The 16,387-nt window shown below is 38.5% G+C and overlaps 2 protein-coding genes across 2 annotated transcripts; both read left to right on the top strand.

Annotated features, from left to right (window-relative positions):
• The first annotated feature begins 1,283 nt into the window (after nt 1–1,283).
• On the top strand, nt 1,284–8,467 carry LOC110169686 (cAMP-dependent protein kinase type II-beta regulatory subunit). The gene is made up of 11 exons (XM_020935264.2): nt 1,284–1,761; nt 2,651–2,686; nt 3,115–3,167; nt 3,252–3,335; nt 3,759–3,865; nt 3,938–4,091; nt 5,006–5,107; nt 5,184–5,258; nt 5,345–5,413; nt 5,497–5,632; nt 7,248–8,467. The coding sequence occupies exons 1-11, from the start codon at nt 1,497–1,499 to the stop codon at nt 7,376–7,378; spliced, it is 1,212 nt and encodes a 403-aa protein (XP_020790923.2). The 5' UTR covers nt 1,284–1,496; the 3' UTR covers nt 7,379–8,467.
• Nucleotides 8,468–8,845: 378 nt separating this feature from the next.
• Nucleotides 8,846–16,079, top strand: hbp1 (HMG-box transcription factor 1). The gene is made up of 11 exons (XM_020934909.2): nt 8,846–8,931; nt 10,033–10,189; nt 10,268–10,448; nt 10,558–10,678; nt 10,751–10,865; nt 11,327–11,442; nt 11,669–11,825; nt 11,909–12,053; nt 12,177–12,461; nt 13,372–13,513; nt 14,515–16,079. The coding sequence occupies exons 2-11, from the start codon at nt 10,117–10,119 to the stop codon at nt 14,530–14,532; spliced, it is 1,353 nt and encodes a 450-aa protein (XP_020790568.1). The 5' UTR covers nt 8,846–8,931; nt 10,033–10,116; the 3' UTR covers nt 14,533–16,079.
• Nucleotides 16,080–16,387: the final 308 nt, after the last annotated feature.

The raw sequence follows: 16,387 nt of genomic DNA, 5'->3' as shown, positions 1-16,387 counted from the left end.
CTCAGGTTAGGAGCAATGTTTAAGTGCTGCGAGTGGCAAATGGGATGGAAAAGTGCTATAAGACTGACACATTATTATTTGCTATTATCTGGCTATATTTGCATTATTGTATTTTAACTTAGGCTTGGTATTTTACTCCATTCATCTGAGACAGTCCTATGTTTTCTCTGGACTACTTTGCACTTAAACTGAAATGACAGCAGCAGCATGCTTCATTGGGTGTTGATGAGCACTGGGCATAAGGGAGTATCTTGGGGGATCTATGCTTGAGGGAGCAGGACTAGACACTGGTTTATCACTCCATTCATTGGTTAGAATGACAGTGTACATAAGTGGTTATAAGGCGAGACTCAGTCCTTCTGCTGTCTAATGTGGTGGCTTTTTAATATGGGGGGAAGGGGCCACTGACCTCATCCTTAAGGGTTCCCAGGGAGATTGTCTTTACAGCCCAGATGATTGTTGCTTCACATTGTTGCCTACACTGTTCTTCATTGCCTATAATGGAAATGTGGGGTATTGCCTTTGCCCTATCCTATCGTTTGCCAAATGCACAAGTGTTTGATCCTACAAAATAAAGGACAGATGCTGGCAAGTGGCAGCAATAGAAATAACTCACCCTAAAGATAAAAGTAATTTTATGGTTGGCCTACTGCCAACTGCATAGGTGAGTCCTGTCTTTCTTAGGCCTATAATTTTACTTTTTCTGATTTTATCAGAAAACACTGCACTATAAAGCTGAACTTTTCTGGTGGAACGTCAGCCACCTGCTTGTCTCCATGGATGTACTATTGCTTTGGAGACACCCGTGCTCCAAACCGTTTTTATATTACACCAAAAACTAGGATGGAGATGTGTACTACTAGATATACAAATAGGATATTTAATTTAATAACAGACATTTGCCTGTGATAGAACAGAAATCATACGATTTCTGTTTTGTCAGTCTGACAAGTCTAAAAAAAACAAAAAAAACAAAACAAAAAACAACAAAAACTGCCCTGTCCCTCTTTCCAATGATCCAATTATTTTGAGTGGCCTGCACGTTGTCGTACAGATGGAGTAGGTACATTTCAGTGCATGTCGTTAAACTCATGGTAGGCGAGGCTGATTCGCCGCTACAAAGAGTATACTGAGGCAGACATTTTAAGCCACAGCTCGTCGGCTGTCACCTCTCACGCGACGTGTTGCTTTTGACAAAAACGCGCTTTCCTTCTCTGCCATCATCTGTAGTGGCTGCAGCCCGTGCGCCTCGCTGCTCATACGCAATCCCTGGATAGGTGGTTGCCATGGATTCCTGGGTCACATGCGTGGGTTTCCTGTAGCCAGAAGCAGCAGAAGATGCTTGGACCAAAAATCCACAGCCATTTTCATTGAAGAAAACGCGAGGATTGGCTGTGTGGCCCGACTGCACCTCCATCTGCACCTGACAGCCTACAGCCCGCTTCTTGGAATCTGCATAAACCGCTTTTGTCCACATTGATAGACTGGGACCAGGAATGAGTATAGAAATCCCTGAAGGACTGACGGAGCTGTTACAGAGCTTTACCGTGGAAGTGTTGAGGAACCAGCCCAGGGATTTGCTCGAGTTCGCGCTACAATACTTCACACAGCTGAAGGACAGAGAGACCAAAGAGGCCTCGTTTGGCAATGACCAAAATTCGGCCCCAAGACCAGGAAAAGCTGTCAATTTCATTGACGAAGCGATGCAGATTGATTCTGAAAATGGAGAGGAGGACGACGAAGATGACGAGGAATTCATAGGTGCGCTATTGATGTGATGTTTTACGCATGTGGCATATGGCTATATAAGGACAGTAATGATGAATGGTGAGACACATGTAAATGCATATGCGCGTGATAGAGCCTACGCCGTGAGCAGTGATGCTCAGCCCGCAGCATCTTGCATCCACACGGCGCTGTCATTTGCCTTATATGGTCACGGAGCATCCGCGATTATGAACGTGTCCTGCTCCGCATTCACGAGGGGTACATGTTGTGAGGGAAGGACAGGCCTCTGTCAGCGGCAGCACTTTGCCAGAGAAAACAGAGAAACGTAGGTCATTTGAATAAACATCTTCAGGTGAGGCCTGGTGGGCCCACAGCCTCATATGAAGCACAGCTCTCATACAGAAATCAGTGGAGGAGGACAGCTCCAGAGGGATGCGCAGATGTTAAAATAAAGCGTTTATCCTCAGGATTTGGGGTCAAACTCTGTAACAAGGGTCGTTTTGGACAAAAGTACCACAAGGTGCAGCATGTAGCTTAGCAACCGGAGCTCTGACACAGCATCCCAAAGAGTGAGGGCTTGAGGATATGCTTACATAAAGACAAGGACAAAATACACTATTACACAAATTATAGGCCTAATGCCATTATTAAACAACTAACAATCATGCAGTGATTAATGATTTTTTTTAAAGTTTGCAGTAAGGTGTAAATAAAGAGGCCACTTAGTTATACAAATCTAAAGCAAATCTGTTAAATGCATGTGCCCATCAGAGCAAAATTCTTGTTTGAAAAAGAGATCTGCAGTAGGCCTAATTGCTCTGAGAGGGAGATTGAGGTCAGAACCAAATTAGACAGTGAGCTTTTTAGAGAGATGTCTCTCGTGGTCTGCTCTGACATGTTAATGCTGTATTTTATGTTCCAGCTCCAGTGATCAACAGATACATCAGAAGAGCTTCAGGTGAGAACACACTTTGTCTGTTAAAAGCACCATCTATCAAGAAACCAGTCTGGACTCTGTCAAACACAGGAAATACAAACATTAAGGACACTAACTCAATACAGTCAATATGCACAGATTTCCTATCTGCCCTATGTCATCTGTGGTGATTGAGGTTTTGGTTTGGTTCAGAATTTTCTGCATTTTATGCCTTTACTGTGTGGGTGGTCATTAGTTGTCTCCCCTCTGTCACAGATGTGCTAGAGAAGACAGTCACTTTAAGTTTCTTTAGAGAATGAATAGTTGCTCATGGTTGTGCGGTGCAGTGTATATCTTTGTGTCAGTCCTGCAAACTGTTGTGGGAATGTACATCATCTAATGAAATAATGCAATCCTTTCTACTTGAACTTGTGTTACCTCTTGTTCCAATAACTGTCTTTGCTTTTCAGTGTGTGCTGAAGCGTTCAATCCAGATGAAGATGATGAGGACCGAGAGCCAAGGGTGAGTTTTATTGTACTTTTGTTTTTTGTTTTGTGCTTTTGTTTACAGCTCAAACTGTAATTACATGTGTGGTCTGCCTTACAGGTCACACATCCAAAAACAGACGAGCAGAGACAGAGGCTACAGGAAGCGTGTAGGGACATTCTTCTATTCAAGAATCTGGAACAGGTACGTGGAACATTCCTGCACCATGTGGCACATGGCCAAGTGACTAGCACTCTCACCTCACAGCAAAAAGGTTCAGATCAGATCTGTGAGGAGCTGACCACAATCACAGTAAGAATGCTGGAAAGACCTTTCCAGCTACTGTATTTTTAAGCTGTAGAAACACCTTTAATTGAATAAATGCAAGGTATTTTTTTTACCAGTTTAACTCCATACTATGGAATATTACAGACAAAAACAATAATATCTCCATAGAAACAAAGTGCTGGTGGACCCCCACCAGAAAAGTTACTGCACCTTTAAAATAAATAATTTATTTATTCTGGACACCACTGGGTAATGACCATAAATGAATATGGAACTTTGTGTAGTGCTGTGAAATATTAGTATTTTCCTTTATTTCTTTTCTCTTCTGTCTGTCTGCAGGAGGAGATGTCTCAGGTTCTTGACGCCATGTTTGAGAAACTTTGCACAGAGGGAGAACACATCATAGATCAAGATGACGATGGAGATAATTTTTATGTAATTCAAAGGTAATTCATTATCTACCCTTTGTCAGGCTTTAATTAATGTCATAAATTAATCAATTTCTTCTTTGTATGCAGTGGTATGTTTAACATTTTTGTGAAAGTGGATGGTGCAGAGAAGCTGGTTGGCTCCTATGACAACAGGGGCAGCTTTGGTGAACTGGCACTGATGTACAACACTCCCAGAGCAGCCACCATCGTGGCCACCTGCCCTGGAGCGCTGTGGTGCTTGGTGAGTACACCAGCCCTTCACAGACAGCTCAGCAGGACTGTCAGGGGACTGGCTACACGCTAGTGGGGCATTGGGGCATAGGCCATGAACTATGTGGAAATCGCTCACTCTTATAATACCCAATATTATGAATGTACAATACTGGATTTATTTCAGTTCACAAGGTAAAGTCGTACACTTCAGATCAAGCTGTGAAGCTGTAGCCCCAAAGCACCTGAAATCTCAAATTATGTTAGAGACACAATATAGACATTAAACTTCCAGTTGTTCTGGAAACAGTGATGCCAAATTCAGAAGTAGCTGATCTTACCCATCAAAACTACATCCTACACTAATGACAGATGAGCAGGGTAAAGCACCACTCAGTGTCTAACTCCATTATATCATTAGTCAAATTAATGAGTAAACTTACAAGAGCGTAACCTTTAAGTTACTAAAGGCTACGCACAAGTTTGTTTATACGAAGAATCTTGTAGTGCAGATAGGGGGCACCCTTGAGACTAGGCATTGTGGTACAGAACAGATTCCACTTGAAAATTGCTGAAAAGTTTTTTTCCACAATGAGAAGTCTTTAACTTCTTTGTGTTATCAAGTGGCAAAAGTTTACAAAAAGTTTTCTACAATACATGTATGTGAGTGATGAATTTTACAATAATAATCAAATTTTGTTTAACTAAACCACTGACATTGTCTTTATGTGAAGTTTTGTTTAAACCTTTATATATTCTCATAATATACGACAAAATCAAATGTATTAAGTAAGGCTGTGCAATTAGACTAATTTTAATGAGAAAATAATATAGGATTTAAAAATAGATTTTTTTGGTCAAATTACCCAGCCTTAATACAGGATTATTTGGAGTGGCATGGTTTTCAGTCACAGTATAAACTCTTTCTATTTGTGTGTCTGTTAGGATCGTCTCACATTCAGGAGGATAATAGTAAAAAATAATGCAAAGAAAAGGAAGATGTATGAAGCCTTTATTGAAACACTACCCCTGCTCACATCTTTGGAGGTTAGCGATTACATTTAAATCTTTTCATCATATTTTCAGCAGCTTCTAACTACACTTTTTTCTTTTTTAACCACAGCTGTCAGAGAGGATGAAGGTTGTAGATGTTCTTTCCACAAGAGTCTATAATGACACACAGCAGATAATTGCTCAGGTAGAATTTCATATTTCATCTTCATTTTTTTTAACATGTTTATTACTATATTGCTAATTAGTGTACTGTATTGTACCTTATTCCAGGGTGATTTAGCCGATTGTTTCTACATTGTGGAGTCTGGCCAAGTTAGAATCACAATGAAGAGAAGCCGGGTATGTTCTTTTGTGTATACTTCCCATTGTTAACGATGTGCAGTGTGCCTGTTTTTGTGAATGCTTGGTTTCTTTCTGCATAGACAAAAAAGGAGCAGGAGGAGGAGGAGGTGGAGATCGCTACATGCACCAGGGGGCAGTACTTTGGAGAGTTAGCGCTGGTCACAAACAAACCTCGAGCGGCCTCAGCATATGCAGTGGGAAATGTCAAATGTCTAGGTAAGTTTTAACATAGACTGAAAATTGACTCTTGTGAGTTTTGTTTTATTCACACGTCTGGGTAACCCTTTATTATCAGTCTGTCTACATCTCCAAAGCTCAAAATGCTCTGTTCCATCTTGTGATATCATTAAGCTATAGTTTTCAAGATAACAGCCTTTTATCTTTTATTCAGTAGAGACTGGCAATTCCAGGATTGAAATCATCCAAATCATTCTAGTGAAAGTGTATGGAGTTTAAAAAGTGAGTGGAGCACTTCCTGTATTGCCATATGACATTACAAGGTGGAACAATTGTGTATGAAACAAACCCTGGGGATGGTTCTGATGGGGAAACAACATTGTAATATAAATCAGAAAATAGATTAACATGGCCCCGTTAAAAATAAACACACCTATGTTACTGTATTAATCTTTATAATCGTTAATATTGAACGGTAGAAAAATCTTTGCCCATTCATGTGACGGGTCCGCTTCCTCCTTGTCTCCATGGAGATGTAATTACTTTCCCTAATATATTCCACCATATGGCATTAAACTGATCTACTTCAGGACAAGCAGGTGAAGGCATCAGCGTAAGATACAGGTCAGATCTGTGAAGAGGCATGTCCACTCATACTAAGAATGTCTGTATTTTTGAGCATTAAAACTCCTGTAAATGAATAAATAAATAAATGCAAAATAGATGGGTTCACTTATTGTGCAATACCAGTCAAGATACATACAAAAAGATTACATTTTATGTTATTCTCCCTGAAAAAAATGGAGAAGTGTCAAACATTGCAAAAACAGAACTCAAAAGTGGCACAAGCTGACAAGGCTAAAAAAAATACCAAGGCCCTTCTCATGTTATCATACATTTTTAAAGCTTTTTAAAAAAAAATATTATTATTGGTGGAGACAATTTTCAGTGCCTAAAAATATTCAACAACAAAAAAATCAAAAAGGCCGATTTGGTGCCTTTCCATGTATATGAATGTAATAAATTGTAATAAATTTTAATATCACAAATTCCACAGTCCAGATTGTCAATGAAATAGATGACGTAACTCAATGTAAGAAAAAAAAAGGTCAAAATTTTCAAGTATATCCAGTTGTGCACAATTATACCTGAATAGATATACAGGATCACAAGTGTCATTCAGAAGCACTTGAGGTGTTTTGCCGAAGTACACAACATAATAATAATCCATTTTAATTTTAATAAATGGTATATATAAATGGACATAGCTGACCTGCTAGCCGTTGCATTTTAAATAGGAAATGAGCATGGGGGCTCTACAGGCTCCATCAACTCTAGTACTATCATTTTGGTCTTAAATTGTTTGTCTTAAACTGCTCTACATGATCCTAGTGTTTTTATTGTTCTATTTTGACTGTAAATAAATTCTATTCCTAATATAAAATATTATAATGAAGCTCCAAATTCGCTCCTATAATTGCAAACTTCATTTGACTGGAGCCAAACGCTGTGGGTGACGCCACACTCCACTCCTTTATACAGTCCATGGTTGGCACACATATCAAACTTTTGAACAGCACTGAATGTAAACTCTGTATGATTTCCATGTTCCCTGTAAAATGCGTGACAGTTCTCTTTAAATGTTGCTTTTCAGTGATGGATGTTAAGGCATTTGAGCGGTTGCTGGGCCCGTGCATGGACATCATGAAGAGGAACATACAAAACTACGAGGAGCAGCTGGTGGCACTGTTTGGAAGTAGCACTGACATCGAACAAAGTGCATGAGGTTTCTTTAATGGACAATGCATCATGGGAAAAAAGGCTTCTGTGGAACTACTTTAAGAGCTTTTCTAACAAGAAATGTGAATATTTAGTATGACATGCGATCTATGAAGCACTGTATGTAACTTTAAATCTGAAATCTAAATTTGAACAGCATTTGCCACAGTGTTAAGCCAAAGCCGAGGTGCTCAAAGAGTGAATTAGATTTCTCACAAAGTCTCACCTAAAAGTGTGTTAATGTGCATTTGTTGACAGTATTAGCCGTATTATTTGTTTATATCCCGCCCTCTTCCCCCACTGACACACAGCATTTAAAACGTTGTAAATTTCCAAACATGTATTCAAATCAGATGCCAAAGCTAATTTCTTATCACTATTGTGTGAGCAAATGTGACACTTTCTCTTTGTGTTCTTTGGGGAGCACTGACACCTGCAGTGTACGGTGCACATTTAATTAGAAAACTTCCATGTTTGTGCACATATGGCTACTTTCACTATTTTTTTTTCTTTTTTTAAAGACTGAATCTCTTAAGTATTATTCATGAACTGTAAATCACTGTTGGTTGGTTGGTGTTTGTGGCTGTTAGCCTAATACTATGCTTTTTCAGAAAAAAATACAGACCTTTAGCTGACAAATTTGTAAGATCATACAAACATATGTGTGCATTTTAAATTGAGTAGCTTATTTACTGTTCTTCTTGGCCCATCTTTCATTTGATATTGCCTAATAGACTAGTCATAATGAGCAGCGTTACTTGAACTATATTTTCTGTGTTTTACTGTAAACTTAAGACATGCTTTTTGTGTTTGTGAAACATACAATGATTATCAATTACTGCTACCTCTACTTCCATTAAATATGGATAGGAAAATAATGTTCCCAGTTAACAAGAGCAAACTGGATAATCATTCACCCCATTTTTATTTCAAACTGAGTAACTGGATAATCAAAGCCCTGTCATTTATTTATACATAGGCCTATTTTATTTATTTTTGTGCAAAGTGTGCTGGCTTTTTGAAAGTATACCCATCTTAATGGCTAAACAAACTGTATGTTTCACTTTTCATGTCATTAAAGATCTTTTTTAGTCACTTTATTTGTTTTCTTTCTGCATAGTATCTGCATAGTTCATTCATTCATTCATTGGCTATCAAGTCCCTTCAGACATAAGTTAATATGTAAAAAAAAAAAAAGAATGAAAAGTTGTCACCAGGTTGTACTGAAATAGAGCATGGACATATAGGAGATAAAGGCGATTTTCGCGCAGTAGTTGCAGGATTTGCAGATAAAAAGATAAAAAAAAAATAAGCCTTCATTGTTCCTGTTGTTCCAATCAGCTGTTTCTGGCTGGTAACAGGCATGCACTGCCATCCAATGACACAGTGATCAACAAACCAAGCCCCGCCCGCTTTGTTTTTCCCAAGGCGACTGACCAATAGGATGATTTTATTTGTGTTATTGATTTTGCGGTCCACCAATAGGAGGCCGTCTGTAAAAACACTCAGTCCCTCCCCTCGAGTGAATGCCAGAGAGTTTCTTGATGGCGACAGATCTGGTAAGTGGGAAGTTGTCTACTTTTTTCGAGAAAATACAAAGTTAAAAGTAAAATTTAGCTCGTCAATCGTGTAGTCTATGTATTTACGCTTGAGGTTGTGTGTTTTTATGGCGTTGTCACGCACTTATTTGGTGTCAAATTGCAGATAGAGCTCGACTGTGTTTTTTTTTTCCTACGAGACGATGTTTTGATGATAACAATCCTCTTCGACAACAGTTTGACTGGACTTGAGACGTTTTTAAATCAATCAAAAAAGCATGATTTCAATAGAAAAGGCCTTTGCGACGCGTATATATTTTCTTGTCATTCATTTTGAACGGGACAGCGAGGTTGCGTCATGCCTCAACTTGTTGACATTCTTTTGTTTACAGTGTTAGATCCCACAGCCTTTGGGTTTGCGTTTAGGACTCCGAACTGCTTTGGTGGAGAGAAAACCATCAGGTTTCGACACCAAATGGCGTCTTTATGCATTGTTACCATTTACTACCGTGTAATAACCTATAGGACAATGCAGTGTCACAATGAGCGCATAGCTACATTCAAAACGAAAATCAAGCGTTTGATCGAAAAGGCAGTAGCGTTATTTCGTTTTTGTTTCCGTATCTTTAAACATATTTTTTATGGTGTAATTTTTTTAATCGACAAACCACAGTCTGTTCTTCACATTAAACATATTCGCGTGCCCTGTTAATATGCGGATTGCCTGTGTTCACAGGAGTCACTAGAGCACTTTTTGGGGAACAAAAACAGCCATCTATCTCTTATGTTACGCAGTAGTGAATGAATGAGCTTTGCTGCGCATGCGTCAAATCCAATAAGTTTATAAACAAGGCCTCCACGCAGCGAGTCACATGACCAGTCATAGAGGTTTAGCAGCAAGTCGATTCACAGACAAAGGACTCCCCAAAGACTGCTCTCGTTCACGTTGAGTCAATGACACAGGTGCCCTGCAACAACCAGGCTGCATAACATGCATTACAAACACTACAATAACACTGCTGAAGTAAATAACACACGCAGGCCTATGACACAACAGCAGTTAAACATGATTTATAACGATTTCTCATATATCTCCTTTTTTACTTCTCTGCCTCAAAATAGCCAGTGAAGCAAATTTAAATGGTGGAAATGGAATAAAGTGTACAGAAGATAAAACAAACAAAGAGGTAAAAGAAGATTTGAAGAATGGACGAATCCTTTGATCCACTTAAATGTACGGAAGACCTGCCTTCCTCTCCTGGGTGTCATATGGAATATGGTATTTCTCTTTGTGTTCATTGTGAATGTATTTGCTGTAAAATTGAAAGCTTGGTTGTAATAATGCTTGAATATGTAGATGACATGCCGGAGCTGCAGGAGGTGGAGGAGGACCAGAGGTCTCCGAACCTGTTCCAGGTCACACCTGGGCTGTCTCATCAGGAGCTCAGCTGTTCTCCTAACACAAACTGGCTCGCTGAGCTCGCCAACATCGCCACTAGCCCCCAGAGCCCCTTACTGAAGGATGCTCCACACAAAAGGTCTGCATTTCACAACAAATGTGTTTTGTAGTTTATGTATTAGGATATAATCTCATCACATATTATGTGGGTGAATGCATTCACTATTATTATATTCTTTATTTCACAGATCTTCTCCTGTCCATATTTTTGGTAACAGTAATAGCTTACATTCCTATGCTCGGCCCCCATTAGCTAGCAGTGCACCCAACCCGTCCAGAGGCCATCTTCGGGAGCGCAGGCGTGTTCGGGTAACTTACCCTGTTGATCTCAAAACTTACAATTCTCTCTTCATATATTAAACATGTGACTATGAACTACAGGCCAGCAGTGAATCCGAATCTGGGGTTTTCTCAATGTCCTCCTCTTTCTCTGATGATGAAGACATGGCCTGGTCTCACTCTTGGCCCACAACAGCATGGCATTGTTTTCTCAAAGGTGAGTCTTTAACTCAAACTGTTTTGCCCAAAGGGAACCGAAGAAACTGCTTTAGGCACATTTCACTAGTTTAAACAGAACCTGTTCTGGCAGCTTCATGAAGCTTAGGACTGTTACTGTAATTCATTGTTCTTTACGCTATATAAGGAATATAAGGATAGATAACACACTTTTAAATGGACTGCCCTTCATTTGTTCAGTTTTTAATGTAGTACTGTATGTAATAACTGCACAATGGGGTCTTGTTACAACTTTATTATTAAAAAAAAGTTATTTAAACAATGATGAAAATTATGCTTTTGTTTCTGTTTTTATAAAGATTGTAAATTTTTGCCAATTTTACTCCACAAGATCAATGCAAAGCACCAGTAGATATGTCTGCCCTCTAGTGTATAAACTGCAGTACAACAAACATACCCTGTTACATGATGTGTATAGCTGTTACCTTGTTTGTTGTCCAGGGACACGGCTCCGTTTCCACCGAGGGCCAAATGTGGAGTGGCAGGAAGCAGACGAACTCAGAGACTCCGACGATGATTCTGATGAGGAAACAATGATGCCCTCAACGTCCCTGAAAGTGAGAAACAAACCCATTACAAAACTCTCACATATAACACATAATGCACCTCACTCTCTTCCTGTTTGTATTAAAATGATTTACCTTGTATGGTGGAGTAGTGTGGATGTCTTCTGAAAATCTAGTATCTTATAATGACCATGAGGAGGCAGAATAGGTAAAGCTGTATTGACAGCTGTATTATTGTCATTTGCTGATTCAGATTCTCTGCTCTGCTCTTGCACAGAGATATGGATCAGAGGGGTTGAAGCTGATGAGCCATGAGGAGACTGTATCTTATGGTCAGGCAGTTCTTAAACTGACCTTTGACCCTGGTTCACCTGACCAAAGCCCTCTGACTGCTGAGTGTCGGTTGGACCACCCATTTTTTGTAAAAAATAAGGGTAAATGTCTTGTAGCATTCAGGATTTATGTTCCCTATAATATCACAAAACACTATTAAGCTTTTAAATGGTGTTTCCAACAGGGTGGTCCTCCTTCTATCCAAGCCTTACTGTGGTGCACCATGGTATCCCTTGTTATGAGATGCAGCTTGGTGACGTATGCCTGCCGCCAAACCACCCAGATGCCATAAACTGTGACGACTCAGTTGTCTTTGACACTTTCAGAAGGTAATGATCTATTAAAGAAAAGAGTTTCATGTGCACAAAGAAACCAGTGAAGTCACTATGTTTACATTTGCCACAGTATTTTACATCGAAAGACTAAGACCGTCTTTTATTTCCCTTCCTCAGCTATGACTTCACCCCACTTGACTCTTCAGCTGTGTATGTCCTGAGCAGCATGGCCCGCCAGCGCAGGACCTCTCTGTCCAGTGGGGGCGCTGTGAGTCCAGACTGTGATAAACTTGAACGCTCCTACTCCCCACAATCCTCCAGCCACAGATCCAGGGCACACACCTCAGGGACAACCAGCAGTGCCACGCCAACCAAATGCAAGAGGCCCATGAATGCCTTTATGTTGTTTGCCAAGAAGTACAGAGTGGAGTACACACAGATGTATCCTGGGAAAGACAACAGGTGAGTCCAATATGAAGTTTTGGAATTAGCTTTGAAAAACATCTGTATAACAGTGTAAGAAGTATGGTACTAGTATGTAGTAGGGCTGAACAATTTTGGATATATATGTAGTTGCAATTTTTAATTATATTTTTATATTGTAAAATCTGGATTCTGTTCAGAGTACAACTTTTATAATAATCAAATAAGGCCAAACATTTGAGAGCACAGTGACATTGTTTACATACATACCAAAATCTGATTATTACCTAATTTCTGGACCTTTAAAATTTTATTATTTATTATTTTTTATTTATTTTCCATTTAAATGGAAAATCTGATGTGAGTAATCAGAGGGACCATGATCAGGATGAAACTACATAATGGTGCTTTTAACAGATCATTTTAATAGCCTCATAACTTATAATAATAAGATTTCGAGTATGCTTGTAACAACACCCATAAACTCCTTAAATAATAAAAGGATACAACAATCCAAAGTGAAAATGTACTTGATTTTTGGGGCTGCCTTTCTTCAAAGTTAAACACCTGTAATTACTTGCACCATGACACATTTAACTGTAATAATGCAGGCAGAGTTGCCTTTTAAACTGGAATTACCAGTAATGTTTGTAATTAAGGAAACTCTATTGACAAAAACGATTAAGTGTTCCTCCTATTTCATATTTGAACTGTATACAATGAAATACCAAAAATGACTTTCTTCATGTTTTCCATTCTAATGATTAGTGGATAGCTATTGGTTTAGTAGACAAATGCCTTTACAAAAATATAGAAATGAAGAGTATAAGGTTGCGATATTTCTCAGACAGTTACAGCAGAGGGAGGTTTGAGTGTCAGACAGAGCCCATCCCACAGACAGATGGAGGGGTCCAGTATTTGATGTGCTGTCTGCCTCTGTTCACCTCAGAGCCATTAGTGTCATTCTGGGTGACAAGTGGAAGAAGATGAAGAACGAGGAGCGCAGGATGTACACCATGGAGGCCAAAGCTCTCGCAGAGGAGCAGAAGAGACTCAACCCAGACTGTTGGAAACGCAAGAGAACCAACTCGGTAAGGGGAAATATATATCAAATTAGTCAAATTTGAATATTTAGGATATTGTCAATGAACATAACAAAAACTGCCAATGGCCAATTACTATTACAAAAAGACCTTATTATCATGTTTATGCATCATAAACATATCCATTGTTGAGTTCTGTTTTGTTTCATCAGCCGTGCACATTTAGACAGGAATCGCTTCACTGTGCTTTTAAACTCCATAGACCTACACTAGAATCATTTAGATAATTAATTGCAGCTCTGAAATAGGTCATTTCTATTGAAATTACCCTATTAATTCCCTAGCTGTTAACTTGGAAAGCTACAGCTTCATGACATCATAACGTGGAGCAGAAGATTTTGAGATTTTGAGATGTCGACAGACTAAGAATAAAGGGTTACTCAAACATGTATGAATGAAACAAAACTAGGTATGTTTTTGATGAGATAACAACATCCTAATATGGCTTGAAGATCACAAGAGTCAATTTTATATAATATAGCCCCTTTAATGAGCTTTAGCCTTGTTCTAATGGTTTTCCTTCCTTACTAGTTTACTCGGGGTTATATTTTGAGTCATGCATGCTTCCTACTTCCACCTTCTTCCCTTTGGGGTCATAACATGAAAAATGTCACATAGCCATTTTTTAACAGCAAAAACATTTAAATGGAAATGTGCTGTTTCTTAGAAAGAAATGCAACAAGGAAAGGCGGGACTTCACAATTCTGCATTTTTAACTGAAAGTCAATGGTTTAATTTTTTATTACTAACTGACCATTTTAAGTAGTAAAAAAAAGCGTAATATGACACCTTGAATTCTGTCTATTGACCTTGTGTGAGCTATTTAAACTTCATCTAACAAAGGCACATTTTATCTCATTATTGAGATAATTATATGAAGTCTAAAAACTTGACTGAATGATATTATACATATTGTGGTCCAGACCTTTATTTTTTTTGTTTTATATGTTTAATCTTATAGATTTTTATCTGATATCCTCTTCCTCTAGGGCTCACAGCAGACCTAGACAAACTCCCAGAATCCCTTGCTGCGGGAGTTAGTGGCTGCAATGGACAGAGTCAGTCGGACCGCTCCATGCTCCTCCTGTATTCTCAAGACTGTGATACTGACTTCACTCTCTTTGTGTAACCTTGAAACCTTATACGGACATGTAAAGAACTATGAACTATACACAAACATGTAATCTAGTCACTAACCTTGCATTATATTTTCTTATCTCTTTTTATGATGCCCCATTCCCCTTGGACAGGATTGAATTCAGGTTATTTCATACTCAATAGTGGTGCTATGCTTTGAAGCTGCAATTTTAAAGCATTTGAATTTGTAAAAAAAAAAAAAAAAAAAAATCCATAGCTTTTTCTCAGAACGATTATATTTGTAAAGCATTGTTAATCCTTTCATACATTTTATACTACAGTATATATTTGGCCAACATTGTATTAGTGTTATTGTTGACTGTTGCCATGAGTCGAGACAGCATGCGGCATGTGGTAGTGGTAGTAGTAGTAGTAGTGGTGGTGGTGGGTTTTTCAGTCACAAAGCACTACAGGCCTTTACTGTAAGTGTTTATTCTTATTGCACTTTATATAAATATGTAATCTAATATACAGCCAATGTATATGAAAACCATTTGTATCATATAGTATGCAGTAGCTATAGTAGTTAGTTGTTGACAAACCATGGTCTTATATGGTCATGATCTGCTTTCAGGATTGCTATTGAATTTCTAATGCATTTGTTCATATTGTACAGGATCATAGCCCACACAACCTCTTGCACAAAATATCCTTGTATCATATTATAAATACTTTTTTAAACTTTCATCTTAAAAGTGTTGGTGTTTATTACAAACTTTAAAGGTTGAATATGCAATCTTTCTGGTGAAGACTGGGCAGTATGCCACCTGCTTATCTCCTTGCAGATACTAATGCTTTGTCTGGGTTGTTTCACGTGGCATTAAACTTATCTATTTTCAGAATTACCCTGAAAATGCATTCTTACTGTGAGCAGGGCTGCCTTTCCACAGACCTGATCGATAACTTGGCTTGATGCTGTTAACTGCTTGACTCTATAGAGCTAGATAAGTTTATGCCGTGCTGTTGACATCTCCATGGAGACAAGGTGGCTGACCCTCCATCAGAAAAGTTTCATAGTGCACCTTTATTGGGAAAGAAAGGAAATTTCAAAACAAGATGGTATGTAAATGCAATGATGGACAAATGTTACTGTATTGTATTTACTTTTGACTAGACAGCAAATGCCAACTAAATGACAACCCAGAAAATTCTTGGCTAACAAAGTACCACTTATGGAAATACTAAGCATAAACATAAACAAATACTATATCGATATATAATTAAAACTTGTGTATAATTAAAAGTAGAGCAGAACTAAGAACATAGGTAAAACCAGTATATCCAATATGTTTTCTAAATTATGGAAACATCGAACTTAAATGTTATAAACCTTTTGCTGCTTTTTTTTATATTGCCACGACTCAATTTTTAATGTGTTGTCATGAAATAAAAACAAGCAATAAAAGGTGTCACTGGCTATCAGTTTCAAATGTATTTTCTTATCTACAATCCATCCATCTTCAGAAAAGGGTCTATTGTTTTATACACTGTTATAACTCTATGAAGAAACAGGAGTCCTCAGTTGCCTAGTGGCCCATTGTTTCCAGGTAACACCAGATCACATCAAGCCCACGTGTGCACATAAGCGACAAGATTATTCACGCTCAGGTTCAATGAGGATGAAATTAAGCATGTTTTTAATTGAATTGAACACTTACTGGAAACACTGGTAATTTCCTTGGGGAATCAAACAGGCCCTGAAAGGAAATGAAAAGCAGCACATTA

The sequence above is a fragment of the Boleophthalmus pectinirostris genome, unplaced genomic scaffold (assembly GCF_026225935.1).
Source record: "Boleophthalmus pectinirostris isolate CB_2022bp ecotype Guang Dong unplaced genomic scaffold, ASM2622593v1 HiC_scaffold_2, whole genome shotgun sequence".
Lineage (NCBI taxonomy): Eukaryota > Metazoa > Chordata > Actinopteri > Gobiiformes > Gobiidae > Boleophthalmus > Boleophthalmus pectinirostris.
Note: the sequence above shows the minus strand (reverse complement) of the source record. Positions and strands in the feature narration are given on the sequence as shown.

Coding starts and splice junctions, on each gene's coding strand:
- LOC110169686 (XM_020935264.2), top strand. CDS start 1,497: ATGAGTATAGAAATCCCTGAAGGACTGACGGAGCTGTTACAGAGCTTT. Junction 5,259..5,344: donor CACAGCAGATAATTGCTCAG/GTAGAATTTCAT, acceptor ACCTTATTCCAG/GGTGATTTAGCCGATTGTTT. Junction 5,633..7,247: donor GGGAAATGTCAAATGTCTAG/GTAAGTTTTAAC, acceptor GTTGCTTTTCAG/TGATGGATGTTAAGGCATTT.
- hbp1 (XM_020934909.2), top strand. CDS start 10,117: ATGGACGAATCCTTTGATCCACTTAAATGTACGGAAGACCTGCCTTCC. Junction 10,679..10,750: donor GGGAGCGCAGGCGTGTTCGG/GTAACTTACCCT, acceptor TATGAACTACAG/GCCAGCAGTGAATCCGAATC. Junction 12,054..12,176: donor GTCTTTGACACTTTCAGAAG/GTAATGATCTAT, acceptor TCCCTTCCTCAG/CTATGACTTCACCCCACTTG.